Here is a 16,084-nt window from a genome sequence, read left to right on the forward strand (position 1 = left end):
TACACGCTGCATTTACGTATGCTGCCAAAATCATGGGGCACCAAGATGGATTTATGATTGGAGTCACAGTAATGTTTTTGAAAATGTGGTTTCCTCTTTAAACAAGAAGTTAATAAAATGGTATAACAGCTTGCCTTGAAAATTCCCTTCTCCCCCCTCTCACTCGAGGGTAGCGACAGTCATTTCACCCAGTACAATCTCTCAGAGTCAGCTGGCATTTGTTTACATGTCTAACATGAGCAGAAGGATTTTCGATCTACTGATGTCAGCACACATTACAGTTCAGAAGTGTCAACTTTATCCTGCACGAGGACACAAGAAATGCGGGGACACCGCACACACATTGGCAGATGACACCTAATGCAGGGAAGTGTGATGTAAATGGAAGGAGCATAATTCTAATGGCAATGCAGGGACAGAGAGCCCTTCCTCTCCAGACAGTACCAACACAAGTTGAGAAGGCTGGCTAAAGAAGAGTTTTAGACTCCCCAAAGGTAGGGGAGTTTAAAACTAGAGGGCATAGGTTTAAGGTGAGAGGGGAGAGATACAAAAGGGTCCAGAGGGGCAATTTTTTTCACACAGAGGGTGGTGAGTGTCTGGAACGAGCTGCCAGAGGCAGTAGTTGAGGCGGGTACAATTTTGTCTTTTAAAAAGCATTTAAGACAGTTACACGGTTTAGATGGGTATAGAGAGATATGGGCCAAATGCGGGCAATTGGGATTAGCTTAGGGGTTTTAAAAAAAGGACAGCATGGACAAGTTGGGCCAAAGGGCCTGTTTCCATGCTGTAAACCTCTGTGATTCTATAATTTCATAAAAATATCATAAGATGCTGTAGTCTCCGGCAAGACCATCTCTAATCAGATTATCGTGTGCAGTTTTGGTGTCCTTGTCTGAGGAAGGATGTCTTTGCTATAGAGGGAGTGCAGTGAAGGTTTACCAGGCTGATTCCTGGGATGGCAGGTCTGTCACACGGGAGAGACCAAGTCGGTTGGGATTAAGAACATAAGAAATAGGAGCAGGAGTAGGCCATCAAGCCCCTCGAGCCTGCCCCGCCATTCAATAAGATCACGGCTGATCTGTCGTGGCTCAGTTCCACATTCCCGCCCTCTCCCCATAACCCTTAATCCCCTCTCCTATCAAAAACCCATCAACCCGCGTCTTAAAAATATTTAGCGAGGCAGCCTCCACCACTTCAACGGGCAGAGAATTCCAGAGATTCACCACCCTTTGAGTGAAGAAGTTCCTCCTCAACTCCGTTCTAAACCGCCCCCCCTTTATCTTGAGGCTGTGCCCCCTAGTCCTACTGTCCTTTCTGAGCGGGAAGAGTCTCTCCACCTCTATCCTATCCATCCCATTCATCATCTTATATGTCTCAATGAGATCTCCCCTCATTCTTCCAAACTCTAACGAGTACAAGCCTAGTTTATTCAGCCTCTCCTCATAGCTCAACCCCCTCAACTCCGGCATCAGCCTAGTAAACCTCCTCTGCACTCCCTCCAAGGCCAAAATATCCTTGCGTAAGTGCGGCGACCAAAACTGCACACAGTACTCCAGCTGCGGCCTCACCAGTGCCCTATACAACTGCAGCAAGACCTCCCTACTTTTATATTCAATCCCCCTCGCTATGAAGGCCAGCATCCCATTCGCCTTCCTGACCACCTGCTGCACCTGCAGGCTGGGTTTTTGCAACTCATGCACAAGGACCCCGAGGTCCCTCTGCACCGTCGCCTGCTGCAGTTTTTCGCCACGTAAGTAATAGTCCTTCCTACCATTCTTCCTACCAAAGTGGACAACCTCACACTTGCCAACATTAAATTCCATTTGCCAGTTCCTGGCCCATTCGCCCAGCCTATCTAGATCCTTCTGTAGACTCTCCACACCCTCCGCACAATTTATTATATTCGCTGGAGTTTAGAAGAGTGAGAGGGGATCTCATAGAAACTTATAAAATTCTCACAAGGTCAGACAGGGTAGATTCAGAAAGAATGGTCCTGATGGTGGGGGAGTCCAGAACTAGGGGGTCAGAGTTTTAGGATAAGGGGCTGAGGTAAGGAGAAATTTCTTCAGCCAGTGGGTGGTGGTGAAGGTGTGAAATTCACTCCCACAGAAAATAGATGAGGCCAAAACATTGTGAGATTTCAAGAAGAATTAGATATAGCTCTTGGGGATAAAGGGATTGAGGAATATGGGTAGGGGGGAGCGAATCAGGATATTAAATTTGATGATCATAATGAATGGTGAAGCAGGCTTGGAGGGCTGAATGGCCTGTTTCTGCTCTAGTTTCGATGTGTGTTTCTATGTAATTGCCCTTGAGAAGGTGGTGGTGAACCATCTTATTGAACCACTATAGTGCATTTGACGTAGGTACACCACAGTGCTGTTAGGGGGGGATGTTCAGGATTTCGACCCAGCAACAGTGAAGGAACGGTGATGTATTTCCAAGTCAAGATGGTGAGATGGTCGGAGGGGAATTTCAGGTTCTTACGCAGGTGGTGGTGCTCCCATGTGTCTGCTGCCCTTATCCTTCTAAGTCATGAGTTTGGAGAGTGCTGTTGAAGGAGCTTTGCTGCAGTGCATCTTGTAGGTGGTACATATTGCTGTCACTGTGCAGGGAGTGGGTAATGAAGGGGATGGATGGGTGTCAATCAAGCGGGGCTGCTTTGTCCTGGATGGTGTGAAGCTTCTTGAGTGTTGTTGGAGCTGCACCCATCCAGGCAAGTGGGGAGTATTCCATCACACTCCTGACTTGAGCCTTGTAGATGGACAGGCTTTGTGGGGTCATGAGATGAGTTACGCTCCACAGAACAATTTTAAGAGACAGAGGCAGAGAGCGCAATAACAAGGTAGTTGCGCTAAAACATTAAAAATCGCTGATCAGAGTTGAGCTGGAGCAATGCGTTAAACTTCAGCCCCGCACAGTAGGAAGGATAAGAACATAAGAAATAGGAGCAGGAGTAGGCCATCTAGCCCTTCGAGCCTGCCCCGCCATTCAATAAGATCATGGCTGATCTGTCGTGGCTCAGTTCCACTTTCCCGCCCTCTCCCCATAACCCTTAATCCCCTCTCTTATCAAAAACCCATCAACCCGCTTCTTAAAAATATTTAGCGAGGCAGCCTTCACCACTTCAACGGGCAGAGAATTCCAGAGATTCACCACCCTTTGAGTGAAGAAGTTCTTCCTCAACTCCGTTCTAAACCGCCCCCCCCTTTATCTTGAGGCTGTGCCCCCTAGTCCTACTATCCTTTCTGAGCGGGAAGAGCCTCTCCACCTCTATCCTATCCATCCCATTCATCATCTTATACGTCTCAATGAGATCTCCCCTCATTCTTCTAAACTCTAACGAGTACAAGCCTAGTTTATTCAGCCTCTCCTCATAGGATGGCAAGGCATTACAGAGAGTTAGTGGAATGGTGCCAGGGATGAGGGATTGAGTTATATGGAGACAATGGTGAGGCTGGGATTCAACCGGAAAGACCAAGGAGAATTTAAGAAGTGTGTTTAATAGCCCCCCGCACAGACATCAAATGTTTCTGCCCCCTTTCAGTACAGTAACGATGGTGAACGTAGATATTAAGGGCAACGTAGGCTCAAATTTACTTGATTCAGCAAAATAAAAATGCCATTGAAAGCAGGTCAAATATCTGACCATTCGAGCCTACCATTTGCACAAGTCATGACCCTGTTACGTACCTTACTCAGCATTTATAATACTCCAGGGGTGCTGAGCACAAACATTTAGTCTAACAATTCCAGCGCAGTGTTGCTGGAATGCTGCACTGCCAGCGAGGCTGTTTTTTCAAATGAAATGTTAAACTGAGGCCCCGATTGCCACTTCACCTGAACATAAAGGATCTGGTGGAACAAGGCGGAAGAACTATTGGGGGAGTTCTTCCGTGTCCAGGCCAATATTCCCCCTCAACCAACATCAGTAAAAATGCTCTCGTCATTAATAATTTGTGGGATCTTGCTGTGTGCAAACTGGCTGCCATGTTTCCTACATTACCGCAGCAACCACACTACAGAAGTTTTTCGCTGAATCATAGAGTTCCTACAGTGCAGAAGGAGGCCATTTGGCCCATTGAGTCTGTACGGACCACAATCCCACCCAAGCCCTATTCCCATAACTTCACATACTTGCCTTCCTTATCCCCCTGGCACATGGGTCAATTTAGCACGGCCAATCAACCTAACCCACGTCTTTCGGACTGTGGGAGGAAACCCACGCAGACACAGGGAGAATGTGCAAACTCCACACAGACAGTGACCCGAGGCCGGAACTGAACCCGGGTCCCTGCTGCTGTGAGACAGCAGTGCTAGCCTCTGTGCCAGCATGCCTGGCTGTGAAGTGTATTAAGGCATCCGTGGGCGAGAACGGTGCAACAGAAACGCGCGATTCTCTCTCTCTTTCTTCATTACTAGTGCAAATTTTTCACATTCAAGACCTTTTACAGAGGTTAATATCAAGAAAATGTTAGAGCCAACTTCAAAGGATGGCAGCTTCCTGCTGGTCCCCGAAAGGTTAATGTTTGTCCCAATTACCCACGGAGAAAGAACGTATTAACAAGGGATAGTAAAACCTGTGAAGAGGTTGAACACAGGTTCCATTTCTTCTAATGAGAATATTAACAAAACCTACTTGATATTCGCTGCAGTCTGTCGAACTGTTATGTATTTGACTAAACCAAGGTAACTTCAAGGACGTACTGGTGTAACTGATCGGTGAGTTAAAAACATTTACTGAGTACTTTCTAGGGACCAGCTCCAATCACACTGTAGCCACAATCTGGTCTGAAGTTTATACATGATAACATCATGGATATTTCTGTCATTGCTTATTCTGTTCACCCCGCAGTGGAAGGTTTCGTTGGCACTTCTTGATACAACGACTATTTTGGATTTGCACAGAACAACTCCTTGAACTTTCTTAACAGAAAGGGTTTAACTTCCTCAATGTACAGAATGAATAAATATAACAAATAAACTGGCCTATCCGTATAACACAGGTTCAGGATAGTCAACTGGGCCAAGGCCAGCAACTATTGCCCATCTCTAATGGGCCTTGAGTAGGTGATGGTGAGCTAGCCTCAAGAATACAACTGAGTGGCTTGCTTGGTCGTTAAGAGTCAACCACATTTCTGTGGGTCTGGAGTCACATGTAGACCCAGACTGGGGAAGGACGGTAGATTTCCTTCCCAACAGGACATTAGTCAACCAGATGGTTTTTAATAACAATCCAATAACTTTGAGGTCATCAATACTGACGTTCGCCTTCGATTCCAGATTTAATTCCCAGTGCCTTCAATGGGGCTTGAATTCCTGGGTGGGATTTTCCGGCCACACTCACCCCCAGACCACCCGAGGTCAACGGGCCTTTGAATAGTCCTGTCTGCCCAATATCATTCTTATGGCAGGCGGGACAGGAAAATGGAGCTCCTTGCCTCCCATTGAGCCAGGCCTCTGGAATCCTATTCCAGTAACACAACCATTGTGTGGGCTGTTCGCCTTCAAATCTGATCGCCTTAATCACGCAACATTTGATCACATGGTACCTGATGACAGATGTCTTCAAAATCTGGACCAATGTTAAGCAAGGCTGTGTGATAATCCCCTTACTATCTACCATTTACCTGACAGTGTCTATTCATGTCAAAGATCTTAACTACCCTTTGTTATGAGTGTTAAATACCGCTTAGATGGGAAACTCTTTAACCTCAATCTCACGGGGCCCAGGGTGAGGTAGCTAAATGGATACAAAATTGGTTGGTTAGTAAATTTGCAGATGACACCAAGATTGGGGGCATTGTGAAGAATGAAGAAGGTTATCTCAGATTGCAATGGGGTCTTGATCAACTGGGCCAGTGGGCTGACAGATGGCAGATGGAGTTTAATTTAGATAAATGCGAGGTGATGCATTTTGGTAGATCGAACCAGCGCATGACTTACTCAGATAATGGTCGATGTTGGGAAGACTTATAGAACAAACAGATCTAGGGGTACAGGTTCATAGCTCCTTGAAAGTGGAGTCACAGGTGGACAGAGTGGTGAAGAAGGCATTCAACATGCTTGGTTTCATTGGTCAGAACATTGAATACAGGAGTTGGGACATCTTGTACAAGACATTGGTAAGGCCACACTTGGAATACTGTGTGCAATTCTGTTCATCCTATTATAGAAAGGATTTTACTAAACTAGAAAGAGTGCAAAAAAGATTTACTAGGATGCTACCGGGGCTTGATGGTTTGAGTTATAAGGAGAGGCTGGATAGAATGGAACTTCTTTCTCTGGAACATAGAAGGCTGAGGGATGACCTTATAGAGGTCTATAAAATAATGAGGGGCATAGATCAGCTAGATAGTCAATATCTTTTCCCAAAGGTAGAGGAGTCTAAAACTAGAGGGCATAGGTTTAAGATGAGGGGCAGTTTTTTCACACAGAAGCTGATGAGTATCTGGAACAAGCTGCCAGAGGTAGTAGTAGAGGTGGGTACAATTTTGTCTTTTAAAAAGCATTTAGACAGTTACATGGGTAAGATGGGTATAGAGGGATATGGGCCAAATGTGGGCAATTGGGATTATCTTAGGGGTTTGAGAAAAAGAACAGCATGGACAAGTTGGGCTGAAGGGCCTGCTTCCATGCTGTAAACCTCTATACTCAGTCACCTGTGTCAAACATAGACTGATCACCATTGACGTAAATGATTTATGGTTTGCAGGTGACTGTAGGGTCATTGTCCACTCTGCACTAGATCTGCAAGCCACCTCTCCAATTTACATGAGATTTGACCCGTTCTTGACAGTTGAAAACGAAAAACCCCACCTGGTCGGATAGATATCCACCTCCCATTTCTGTTGAGGGAGACACTCTGGATTATGTTGGGCAAACCTCAGCGGTCACCTCTTTCGAAAGGTCATCATCGACAAAGGTATCCAACAGCCAGTGGATCAGCTGCACCATCTCAGCTTTCCACAAACCACGGCAACGCGTGTTTGGCAAATTAACGGAGCTCCTTGTGTACAGAGCAGTTGTCATCGCCGCATTCCTGTGCTGTAGCGAGACCTGAGCGGGAATTCTTGAGTGGGATTTTCCAGCCATGCTCATCTCAAGGCCGCCCAAGGCCAATAGTGTTAAATGTTTCACTGGAGTTCGGACGAATGAGGGAGGAATCTCATCAAGGCTTATAAAATTCTAACAGGACTGGACAGGGTAGATGCAGGGAGGATGTTCCTGACAGTGGGGGGAATCCAGAACCAGGGATCACAGACTGAGGATTCAGGATAGACCACTTAGGATGGAGATGAGGAGACATTTTTCACCCAAAGAGCGGTGAGCCTGTGGAATTCATTACCACTGGAAATAGTTGATGCCAAAACATTGAATGTATTCAAGAGGCAGCTGGATACAGCACTTGGGGCGAATGAGGTCAAAGGTTATGGGGAGAAAGCAGGATTAGGCTATTGAGTTGGATGATCAGCCATGATGGTGATGAATGGCAGAGCAGGCTCGAAGGGCCAAATGGCCTCCTCCTGCTCCGATCTTCTATGTTTCAAAACAGGTATCAGTGACACACAAGAGTATTGGAGGAATAAGAACCTAAGAACATAAGAAATAGGAGCAGGAGTAGGCCATCTAGCCCTTCGAGCCTGCCCCGCCATTCAATAAGATCATGGCTGATCTGTCGTGGCTCAGTTCCACATTCCCGCCCTCTCCCCATAACCCTTAATCCCCTCGCTTATCAAAAACCCATCAACCCGCGTCTTAAAAATATTTAGCGAGGCAGCCTCCACCACTTCAACGGGCAGAGAATTCCAGAGATTCACCACCCTTTGAGTGAAGAAGTTCCTCCTCAACTCCGTTCTAAACCGCCCCCCCTTTATCTTGATAAGAACCAGCAACTCTCCATCCTCCAGATTAAACAGGACCATGTGATACTGCCCCCAACAAAAAGCTAATCATTTAGGGAATCAAAATTCAAGCTCACTGGCTCCCACGTCCCATTGCAAAACTTCAGCTTCAGAGGGGAGGGTAGGTTCACCCCCAGAGAGACCAACATGGGGTTACATTTTCTTTCATTACATTGGGGTGCTATGTCAATGAAAGTTATTGTTATTACTAAAAGCCAGCAGATTAGTCTTTGTACTGTTGTATTTTCCTTCACTTTCTCTCACCAAACTGATATAGTATTTTCTTAAACAATCAAATTTTGACATCGAGTCACATTAGGACAAGGTGACCAAAAGCTTGGCCAAGGAGATTGGTTTTCTGAGCATCTTAAAGGAGCAGAGAGAGGCAGAGAAGTCAAGGAAAAAAATCCCAGAGCTTGGGACCTCGACAGCTGAAGACATAGCCAGCAGAGGTGGAGTGATTGGGAAGGGGCAGGAGGCCAGAGTGGATGGAGTGTTGGACTCTTGGAGGGAGTGGGGATGGAGGAGGTTACAGACGTGAGGAGGAGGGAATAACAAGGAGTGACTTGAATGCACAGGTCAAAACTTTAAATTTGACACATTGCTGGACCCAGTGCCAATGCTGGCCAGCGGGCACAAGGGGAGCCACTCAGTTCAAGGCCAATTTGGGGTGACCTCGCCAGTGACCCCACATCTCATGAAAGAATTAAGAAAAAAGTGAGTTAGGGCAGCAGCAGATTGGATAAACTGAAGTTCATGGATGGAACGATGAGATTGGCAATGAGGACACTGGAATAGTTGGAATCTTACACCAGTCCCATAGGTGAGGCTACATACCTAGAAACTAGAAATAAGAGTAGGCCACTCGGCCCTTCGAGTCCACTCTGCCATTCATTATGATCATGGCTGATCATCAAATTCAATATCCTGATCCCCCCTTCCCCTCCCATATCCCTTTAGCCCCCAAGAGCTATATCTAATTTCTTCTTGAAATTAGACAACATTTTGCCTCAACCACTTTCTGTGGGAGTGAATCCCACACACTCACCTCCCTCTGGGTGAAGAAATTTCTCCTCACCTCAGTCTTAAGAGTTTTATCCTCTATCCTCAAACCATGAGCCTCCCTAGTTCTGGATTCCCCCACCATTGGGAACATTCTTTCTGAATCTACCCTGTGTAACCCTGTTAGAGTTTTATAAGTTCCTGCGAGAGCATCGACAATTCCTCAATATCTACAAGCATTTAGTTCAGTTGTTCAGTAACACATTCAGAGCTGTAAATGGGAAAAGTCTGGCAGGCTAATTAATCTTAAACTCGCAACATTATTATTCAGCCACTGCAGAAAATAACAGCAGTCCTTGATGAGCGATAGGATGCCATTTGCCTCATTGCAGTCTTAAAACTATTTGACAAATTTAATAAATAAACACATTTATTAACCTTGTAAAATCTCTCATATGGAACGCAGTGCACAATTCACTGAACCTCTGTCCCTTCAGATTCCTTTATTGATTAATTTGTTCACCCAGCAAGCTTAGGCAATAATTTGTTATACCGCATGGAATTCTGCGTAATTTGTTAAATCATTCTCAAGAAATAAGTCACTTCAGGAAGACATACTTGCAATTGGGTAAAGGACCAACCGTTTAATATGCGAGAACATTGCAAGGTCAATAATCTCACCACACCCCTCCTTCAACAGCACCTTCCAAAGCCATGACCTCCGTCTCCTAGAAGGACAAGGGCAGCAGACACATGGGAACATCCACCCCCTCCAAGCCACTCACCATCCTGGTTTGGAAATATAATCGCCGTTCCTTCACTGTCGCTGGGTCAAAATCCTGAAACTCCCCCTCTAACAGCACTGTGGCTGTACCTACACCCCAGGCAGCAATCCAAGGCGGCGGCTCACTGCCATCTTCTCAAATGTCAGCCCTGCCTGTGGCGCCCGTATCCCACAGAAGAATAAAAGAAGAAACTGAGCCAACACCAACTGATGGGAAAACATTCCGGTCACCAACTCCTGTAACAGCCACGCTCAATTAAATAGAATTCCACCAAAACAAAACAATCACAAGTTCATTCAAATTCAGTGTATGAGTATGCACTCACACCACTCCACAGCCAGTCACATATTTACCCACCACACGCTCCCTTCAAACAACCTAACACCATACCAACCCAACTCAAGAACGGCTTCTCACCTAACAACCGACTCAAGAACAGCTTCTCAAGCACCAACCAACTCAAGAATGGCCTCTCATGCACCAACTGACTCAACAACAGCTTCTTCCCTGCTGCCATCAGACTTCTGAATGGACCTACCTCGCATTAAGTTGATCTTTCTCTACACCCTCGCTATGACTGCAACACTACATTCTGCACTCTCTCCTTTCCTTCTCTGTGAACGGTATGCTTTGTATAGCAGGCAAGAAACAATACTTTTCACTATGTCCCAATACATGTGACAATAATAAATCAAATAAATCCCAGAGATTTCTTTTCTTTTTCCCCAAATCTACATCACAAATAGTTCAATCGAGATTCATCAGGCTACATTCTCAGTCTTCCCGAGGCTGAGGCGAGATGTCATCAGGGCTTCAAAGAAAGAGAATGCCCATATGCCACCCGACAGAATCATGCTACACGGAATGGACCAGATAACCAAAAAATATATCATATTTCAACATGCCCCAATCTTTCAGTTGTTCTTTGAGTTGGGTCATTTCTTCCACGTGACCATCCCAGTTTTAGAATGCAGAGTCTGGGATCGGGACTGGTCCTGGTTTTAATGAACGGGAATCGGGAAGTGGGATGAACATTTCACCCCAGCATCAGCAGCACTGCCATCGACTGCAAATCTCCCTTTGCATCCTAACCTCGACTCACATTGGGCCCACAACCCACACAATGTTCTGCCTGGGAACAGACCAGTTGTCTCTAACTCCTTGTACTGCAAACACAGATATATGAACATACTAGCTCGGAGCAGGAGTAGGCCATTCGGCCCCTTGCTCCACTATTCAGTAAGATCATGGCCGATCTGATTGTGGCTTCAACTCCATTTTCCCTTGTACTGTCGACAGCCTTTGACTCCCTTCGCAATCAAGAACTAACTCAGCCTTAAAAATATTCACTGACCCTGCTCACTGGGGAAGGGAATTCTACAGATTAATGACTAGGGGTGGCACGATGGCATTTTGGTTAGCACTGCTGTCTCACAGCCACGAGGGACCCGGGTTCGATCCGTGGCTTGGATCACTGTCTATGTGGAGTCTGCACTTTCTCCCTGTATCTGCATAGAGTTCCTCTGGGTGCTCTGATTAAATGTCGGGGGGCTAACTAGAGTAAATGCATGGGGTTATGGGGATAGGGCCTGGGTGGATTGTGGTCAGTGCAGATTCAATGGGCAGAATGGCCTCCTTCTGCAGTGTAGGATTCTATGACCCTTTGGAGAAAAAAAATGCTCATCTTTGTTTTAACTGGGAGACTGCTTATTTTTAAACTGTGTCTCAGGGTTCTGGTCTCTCCCACAAGAGGAAACATCCTCTTAGCATCCACCCAGTCGAGTCCCCTCAGGATCTTCTATGTTTCAATAAGATTCTCATTCTCCGAAGCTCCAATGGAGACAGGCTCAATCTATCCAACCTTTCCTCATAGGATAACCCCCTCATTCCAGGTATCAGAACCTTCTTTAAACTGCTCCGAAGGTGATTATATTCTTTCTTAAATTAAAGAATCTAAAATTGTACACAATAATCCGGATGTGCTCTCACCAGCACCCTGTGCAACTTAAGTAGAACATCCCAACTTTTATATTCCATTCCCATTGCAAGAAACAACATTCTATTTGCATTCCTAATCAGTTGCCATATCTGCATACTAACTTTCTGCGATTCATGTACCCAGACACCCAGATCCCTCTGTACCTCTGGATCCTGCAGTCTCTCTCCATTTAAATGAGATGCTGTTTTTTAATATTCCCGCCAATGTGGATAAATTCACATTTACCAACATTATAAACCATCTGCCACTTACTTACTCTATATCCATTTCTAGATGTCTTTGTCCTCTTCACAACTTATTTCCCTACCTATCTTGTGTCATCAGTAAATTTAGCAAACATACATTTGGTGCTTTCATCCAAATCACTGACATAGATTGTAAGTAATTCAGGCGCCAGCACTGATCCCTCTGGCACTGCACTAGTTCCAGCTAACCAGCCTGAAAATGACCCATTTATCCAACACATCCATTCAGGTATTGCACACTGAAGAATTTCATAGACATTTATGCTTCATGTTACCTCACCTTCCTCACCCCATTAACATATCCTCCTTTCACTTTCCAGCTAATCCAACCCACCTTTAAAATGCATCTACTGACTCTCTGTGGGAGTGAGTTTCCACATTCTCTGGGTAAAGGTTTCTCCTACATTCCCGACTGATTGGATTAGCAGCAAACACCTCCTGAAATGGGCGATAGGGTGGCAGAGTGAATCAGGGTTCAATTCCAGCCTTGAGTCACTCTCTGTGTAGAGTTTGCATACTCTCCCCAAGTCTATGTGGGTTTCCTCCGGGTGCTCCAGTTTCCTCCCACATTCCAATGATGGGCAGGTTAGGTGGATTGTGTGGGGTTACGAGGATTGGGCCTGGGTGGCATGGTCTATCAGAGGTTCGAAGGAGATAGTCATTGACTTCTGGAAGCATAGTGGAGAACAGGCCCCGGTCTACATCAACGGGGACTAAGTAGAAATGATCGAGATCTTCAAGTTTTTAGGTGTCCAGATCACCAACAACCTGTCCTGGTCCCCCCATGCCAACACTATAGTTAAGAAAGCCCACCAACGCCTCTACTTTCTCAGAAGACTAAGGAAATTTGGTATGTCAGCTACGACTATCACCAACTTTTACAGATTCACCATAGAAAGCATCCTTTCTGATTGTATCACAGCTTGGTACGGGCTCCTGCTCTGTCCAAGACTGCAAGAAACTACAAAGGGTTGCAAACAAAGCCAAATCCATCACGCAAATCAGCCTCCCATCCATTGACTCTGTCTACACCTCCCGTTGCCTTGGAAAAGCAGCCAGCATAATTTAGGACTCCACACACCCCGGACATTCTCTCTTCCACCTTCTTCCATCGGGAAGAAGATACAAAAGTCTGAGGTCACATACCAACCGACTCAAGAACAGCTTCTTCCCTGCTGCTCTCAGACTTTTGAATGCATCTATCTTACATTAAGTTGATCTTTCCCTACACCCTGGCTATGACTGTAATGCTACATTCTGCACCCTCTCCTTTCCTTTTCCCTCATGTACTCTATGAACGGTATGCTTTGTCTGTATAGTGCACAAGAAACAATAGTTTTCAGTGTAAACTGATACATGTGACAATAATAAATAAATCAAATCAAAGCTTTTGGTACAGACATGATGGGCCGAATGGTCTCTTGCAGCACTGTAGGAATTGTACGGTTCCATGGAATTGGAACTGGATCATCGCAGGATGAGTGGTTGCCATGGCGCACAGGGAGTCCTACCTTAGAGGGGGTATTCGGGGCCTCGAATTAATGTCTCATCTGAAAGAGCCTCCAAAAGTGCAGCATTCCCTCAATCTTGGCACTCGGATATCAACATGGATTCAGTTACTCTATCCCAGGAACGTTTGATTCAAAGTCAAGTGAGCGCTACTCACTGAGCCACACCCTGTAGACTCACACAAGCAACCAGACTCCTGTATAGCAGCGTCATTAACAGTGAAGGAAAAGTACTTCTGAAATACTGACGTTTGTTTTGGAATTACAATTTCCTCCTCTCCTTTTGCAGTTACTTGGGCATTGGTCCAAGGCACCATTGTTCTTGGAGCTTGCAGAGTGAGGACAGGGCAGTTATGGAATTGTGCAGAGTATGGGAGCTGAGGTGACCATTGCTTTGGTCAATGTCCACACACTCACTGTCCCCCGTGGGGTAATGGATGCCAGTCAGAAACTCAGAGTTAATTACTCCCTCCCACCAACTCCAGCCTAAAAACTGACCCTACAACTACAATGCTGCTCTAACTCTCCCTGAACTGGGTAAGGATTACAGATATGGATCTTAGTCCCAAATGACATGTCAGTGCAATTGTGGAATAGCGTTACGCAGAAGGAGGCCATTCGGCCCAATGAGCTGGGTCGCTCTTGCAGAAAGCCAGCACTGACAAGACAGGGCAAATGGCCTCCATCTGTGCTGTTGCCATTCTATCAATTTGCGCTGACTCTTTGCAAAGTGCCATCCAGTTGGTTCTCACTGCTCCCGCTCTGGTCCCAAACCCTTCCTTCCAATATTTATTGGATTCCATATTGAAACTGGATCCGTAGATATCACCCCCTCGGGCAATGCACCCCCGATCGCAAGCACTCATTGGGTAAAGAAAGCTTCTCCTCACAATGTCTGATTTCCATTTTTGATGGCCATTGGTGCCTCCTGGTTACCAACCCTTCAGTTGGTGGAAACAGATTCTCTCGTTTCTTATAGACATAGAATCCTTCACTGTGACTACAAACTACAGCAACAGAAGACGACCATTCGGCCTTTCCAGCCTGTCCCACCATTCAATTACATAATGGCTGATCTGTATCGTAGATCCATCTACCATCCTTGGTTCCGTGTCCCTTCATCATCACACATCCATAAACCACCCCCTCCCCCCGCCACAGAACTCCGATTTATGCCTCCTTCTTCCAACATTCCCCCAGTAGAGGAAATCTACCCTAGTAGATGCTTCAATCACCTCAATTGGATCACCAGTAGATCCACCATGCTGACGGGATACAAGCCAAGTCTATGCAACCTGTCCTTGGAACTTAACCCTTTTAGCCAAGATATCATTCTGTTGAATCTGCAATGTAGCTCCCAGGTGGACTAGTAGTATTATCACTAGACTACTATTCTGGGACCCAGGTTCGAATCCCACCGCGGCAGATGGTGGAATTTGAATTCAATAAAAAAAAATCTGGAATTAAAATCTACTGATGACCATAAAACCATTGTCGATTGTCAGAAAACCCATCTGGTTCACTGGATAAAAGCAAATTACTACAGACACTTGAATTTGAAACCGAAAGACAAGGCGGCTGGGAAATCTCAGCAGGTTTGGTAGCATCAGTAAGGAGAGAAAAGAGCTGATGTTTGGAGTCCAGATGACTCTTTGTCAAAGCTCATTTGACAAAGGTTACCTGCGCTTCAAACATTAGCTCTTTTCTCTCTTTCCAAATGCTGCCAGACCTGCTGAGATTTTCCAGCGTTTTCACTTTTGCCATCCGGTTCACTACTGTCCTTAGGGAAGGAAATCTGCCTTCTGTACAAACCACGGCAATGCGATGCCATTGACTCAACTATCCTCGGGCAACTAGGGATGGGCAATAAATGCTGGCCCAGCCAACGACACCCGTGTCCCACAAACAAACAAATAAAAAATCCTGAGGCTGTGGCCAGATGCAATGTTGCTCAGGAATCATTGTCTACACTGATCAGAGTCTCTTCCTGTTAATTACTTAAGCTTTAACTGGAACTTTAACCACGAGTAACTGGAGAGATGGAGATACATAAGCAGCCTTAGTTATTTCTCCACACACACATTAACAGGATGGACAATGTCCTTACCTCACCAACTGCATTGGACAGAATGTGGACTATCTTTTCGTGAGGTGTTGCAACGACACTTTGTCCGTTAATCTCTATGATCCGATGGCCAACTCTCACACCTCCGCGCTCTGCAATTCCTCCCCGCATAAGGCTACAGATCTGAAACATGTACAGACAGCCGTTATTAATCTCTGCTCCAGAATGCAGATTTCAAGCATCAAATGTCCCTCCAGTTTAATTGGAGGCTTTGATCAAAGTGAAGCATCCATCATCTCGAGTGTTTGATAGAAGACAAGATGATATTTGCAAAGAAGGAAAGGCAATGACTCTTGTGAATTCACACATGAATCAGTACATTCACCACCATGCCCACTGTCATCTACATGATCTGGGCCAGGGTAATAAACGTGGCAAACCTACATGACACATGAAAGCCCGCAGTGCGGAGAGTGTAGTATGAGAACATAAAGGCTTGGATGCCATAATTCATTGGCATGAACCAACCACCACCAGCTACCATATCTCTGCAGGATTACCAGTGTACAGCAATGC

General features: G+C 45.7%; 1 protein-coding gene across 2 annotated transcripts in view; it reads right to left on the bottom strand.

Annotated features, from left to right (window-relative positions):
• apba1a (amyloid beta (A4) precursor protein-binding, family A, member 1a) overlaps window positions 1-16,084 on the bottom strand; it is a 100,489-nt gene that overhangs the window by 5,965 nt on the left and 78,440 nt on the right. For both annotated transcript variants that reach the window (XM_080188371.1, XM_080188370.1), the window contains one exon: window positions 15,551-15,691. In XM_080188371.1, the coding sequence (XP_080044497.1) occupies window positions 15,551-15,691 (141 nt within the window). The remainder of the gene's footprint in view (window positions 1-15,550; window positions 15,692-16,084) is intronic.

Source organism: Carcharhinus amblyrhynchos, chromosome 5, assembly GCF_965287045.1.
Source record: "Carcharhinus amblyrhynchos chromosome 5, sCarAmb.v2.hapA, whole genome shotgun sequence".
In the NCBI taxonomy this organism is placed as follows: Eukaryota; Metazoa; Chordata; class Chondrichthyes; order Carcharhiniformes; family Carcharhinidae; genus Carcharhinus; species Carcharhinus amblyrhynchos.